This window comes from Mandrillus leucophaeus, unplaced genomic scaffold (genome assembly GCF_000951045.1).
Source record: "Mandrillus leucophaeus isolate KB7577 unplaced genomic scaffold, Mleu.le_1.0 Scaffold634, whole genome shotgun sequence".
Lineage (NCBI taxonomy): Eukaryota > Metazoa > Chordata > Mammalia > Primates > Cercopithecidae > Mandrillus > Mandrillus leucophaeus.
The window spans coordinates 172,155-176,260 of record NW_012106853.1 but is presented as its reverse complement, the minus strand read 5'-3'; the positions used below and the strand labels follow the sequence as shown (position 1 = coordinate 176,260).

The window sequence follows — 4,106 nt, the reverse complement described above, 5'->3', positions numbered from 1 at the left end:
AGCGATTCTCCTGCCTCAGCCTCCCGAGTAGCTGGGATTACAGGCGCCCACTACCCCCGTCCAGCTAATTTGTATTTTTAGTAGAGCTACGGCTTCGCCATGCTGCTCAGGCTGGTCTCGAACTGCTGAGCTCAATCTGCCTACCTCAGGCTCCGAAACTGCTGAGATTCCAGGTGTGAGCCGCCGTGCCCGGTCTTTTCTCGGCCGGAGTCTAACCGCACGCCCGTGGCATCGCTAACCAGCTCCTCTGTTCAAGTCCCCATGGGGATATACTCACTCCTGCCCACACCCCTCTCTTCTCCATCCCTGATTTAGGATGTGGGTGGCCGTCCGAGGATCTGTCCGGGGAGGAACTGCTTCTCCCATACCTGACGGACCTGTCGCCTTTTGTCTTTAAACCAGGTGATTTTTTCAGGGACCCCCTCCCCAGCGCTGAGCTGTATGTCCTGTGCCGGATCCTGCACGACTGGTCAGACGACAAAGTCCACAAGTTACTCAGCAAGGTCGCCGAGAGCTGCAAGCCAGGTGAGAGCCCGTCGTCACGTTCACTTTTTTTGTGAAGACGTAGTTTTCGGTTCAAGTTTTACAAGGAGGCCGGGCGCGGTGGCTCACACCTGTCATCCCAGCGCTTTGGGAGGCTGAGGCAGGTGGATCACCTGAGGTCAGAATTTCAAGACCCGCCTGGCCAACACGGTGAAACCCCGTCTCTACTAAAAAATACAAAAAACTAGCCGGGCGAGGTGGCGGCGCCTGTAGTCCCAGCTACTCGCGAGGCTGACGCAGACGCAGGAGAATGGCGTAAACCCGGGAGGTGGAGCTTGCAGTGAGCTGAGATCCGGCCACTGCACTCCAGCCTGGGTGAGACAGCAGACTCCGTCTCAAAAAAAAACAAAAACAAAAACAAAAACAAAAATTAGCCAGCACTTTGGGAGGCTGAGGCAGGCGGATCACTTGAGGTCAGGAGTTCGAGACCCGCCTGGCCAACATAGTGAAACCCCGTCTCTACTAAAAATACAAAACTTAGCCAGGCGTGGTGGCAGGTGCCTGTAATCCCGGGTCCTTAGGAGGCTGAGGCAGGAGAATCGCTTGAACCCAGGAGGTGGAGATTGCAGTGAGCCAAGATGGCGCCACTACACTCCAGCCTGGGTGACAGAGTGAGATTCTGTATCAAAAAAAGAACAGCAAAAAAAGAACTGGCTTATGTGATTTTTGGAGGTTGGCAAGTCCAGCGTCTGGGTGAGAGGCCTGCGACATTGTGGAGGATAAATCCGCTGTATTTAAAGTTGGCCAATGTGGTCAGGTGCAGTGACTGACACCTATCATGCCCGCACTTAGGGAGGCCAAGGTGGGCAGATCACCTGAGGTCACGGATTTGAGGCCAGCCTGGCCAACATGGTGAAACCCCGTCTCTACTAAAAATACAAAAATTAGCCAGGTGTGGTGGCAGGTGCCTGTAATCCCAGCTACTCGGGAGGCTGAGGCAGGAGAATCGCTGGAACCTGGAGACGGAGGTTGCAGTGAGCTGAGACTGCACCACTGCACTCCAGCCTGGGCAACAGAGCGAGACTCCATCTCAAAAAAAAAAAAAAAAGAAAATCCTAAAGAGAAAATATATTTACCATTATGAAGTTGAAGTGGCTCATCCTAAAGGTCTTCATTCTTGTTGTCTTCACACTGAGGAGGCTACAGAGGAGGAGGAAGCCGTGGGCTGCTCTTGCTGTCCCAGGGGTGGCCGAGGCAGAGGGAAATCCATGAGTGAGGGCAGTTTAGAGCCGTGTTGCTCAAGGCTCAGCTGGATCGAACCTGTGTGTTTATACACAGGCACAGGTGCACACACACATACACACACACACACAGCATGCACCCTCTCGGCTCAAAGCCTTCATATCAGGTTTCTCCTGTACCCCCAGGCTGCTCCTGGGATATTGGATTTCCACAATGGAAGGACATGGCCCTGAGGGAATCTGGTGGGCGCTCAGGCTCCCTCAGAGTTCAAGGTTGCTGCTGCAGTGAGAATTCCTAGAATATTTGCAGAGAACACTTAATTACCTTACAGAGCTGGGCGGGGGTGGGGGGGGGCGGTGGAGGAGGCTGCCACCTGCGCTGTGAAACAGGACTCCCCATAGGTTCAGCTGGTCAAGAGACTTCCATCCTTTTCTCTCTCCCTCTCCCTCTTTCTCCCTGTCTTTCTCTGTGTATCTATCTTTTTTTTTTTTGAGACGGAGTCTCGCTCTGTCACCCAGGCTGCAGTGCAGTGGCCGGATCTCAGCTCACTGCAAGCTCCGCCTCCCGGGTTCCAGTAACCCTCCTGCCTCAGCCTCCCGAGTAGCTGGGATTACAGGCACCTGCCACCACACCTGGCTAATTTTTGTATTTTTAGTAGAGACGGGGTTTCACCGTGTTAGCCAGGATGGTCTCGATCTCCTGACCTCGTGATCCGCCCATCTCGGCCTCCCAAAGTGCTGGGATTACAGGCTTGAGCCACCGCGCCCGGCCCCAGCTAATTTTTTTAAAAAGTTTTTTTTTGTGAGGCCGGGCGCCATGGCTCACGCCTGTCATCCCAGCACCTTGGGAGGCCGAAGCCGGCAGGCTACGAGGTCAGGAGTTCGAGACCAGCCTGAGCAATAGGGTGAAACCCCATCTCTACTAAAAACACAAAACTTAGCTAGGCATGGTGGCAGGCGCCTATACTCCCAGCTACTCAGGAGGCTGAGGCAGGAGAATCGCTTGAACCCGGAAGGTGGAGGTTGCAGTCAGCCGAGATCACGCCACTGCACTCCAGCCTGGATGACAGAGCGAGAGTCTCAAAAAAAAATAACCAAAAAGTTTTCTGTGGAGATGGGAGTCTCCCTCTGTCACCCAGGCTGAAGGGCAATGGTGTCATCATAGTTCACTGCAGCCTTGACCGCCTGAGCTCAAGCAATCTTCCCTCCTCAGCCTCCCCAGTACGTGGGAGTACAGGCATATATTACCATGCCCTGCTAGTTTTTAAAAATTTTTTTTTGTAGAGATGGGATCTTGCTATGTTGCCCAGGCTACTCCCAAACTCCTGGGCTCAAGCGATCCTCCTGCCTTGGCCTCCCCAAATGCTGGGGTTAAAAGACGCTCGAGCCACTGCACCCGGCCTCTCTCTGTCTCTCTTTCTCTCCCTCTTCCTCTCTGTCTCCTCCTCTCTGTGACTTTTTATGTATCTCATCTATCATCAGTCTGTTTCTCCTCTCTCCTCCTTTCCCCCTTCCTTCCTTATCTGTCTTCTGTCTCTTCCTCCCTCTCCTCACCCTGCCTCTCTTTTTATACTTCTATCATCATCCTTTAAAAAAAAAAAATCCTTTTTAAAAAATAAAATAAAATAGAGACCAGATCTCACTATGTTGCTCGAGTTGGTTTGAAATTCCTGGGCTCAAATCATCCTCCCACCTCAGCCTCCCAAAGTGCTGGGATTACAGGCGTGAGCCACTGCACCTGGACTTCTAACAGTGATCCGTCAGCTATCTGTCATCTGTCTATCATTTATTATCTATCCATCCATTCATCTACCTACCGATCATCTACCATCTATTCATCTATCCATCCATCTCATCCATGCATCCATCTATCCATCCATTCATCTATCTGCCCATCATCTACCATCTATTCATCTATCCATCCATCTCATCCATGCATCCATCTATCCATCCATTCACCTATCTGCCCATCATCTACCATCTATTCATCTATCCATCCATCTCATCCATGCATCCATCTATCCATCCATTCATCTATCTGCCCATCTACCATCTATTCATCTATCCATCCATCTCATCCATGCATGCATCCATCCATCCATCTACCTACCCATCATCTACCATCTATTCATCTATCCATCCATCTCATCCATGCATGCATCCATCCATCCATCTGCCCATCTACCATCTGTTCGTCTATCCATCCATCTCATCCATGCATCCAACTATCCATCCATTCATCTATCTGCCCATCATCTACCATCTGTTCACCCATCCATCTCATCCATGCATCCATCCACCCATTCATCTGCCCATCATGTACCATCTGTTCACCCATCCATCTCATCCATGCATCCATCCACCCATTCATCTGCCCATCAT

General features: G+C 51.5%; 1 protein-coding gene across 1 annotated transcript in view; it reads left to right on the top strand.

Moving 5' to 3' along the window:
* The window catches only part of ASMTL (acetylserotonin O-methyltransferase-like), a 55,716-nt gene that overhangs the window by 50,454 nt on the left and 1,156 nt on the right, over positions 1-4,106 (top strand). The window contains exon 10 of the mRNA XM_012000630.1: positions 403-525. Coding sequence (XP_011856020.1) covers positions 403-525 — 123 coding nt within the window. The remainder of the gene's footprint in view (positions 1-402; positions 526-4,106) is intronic.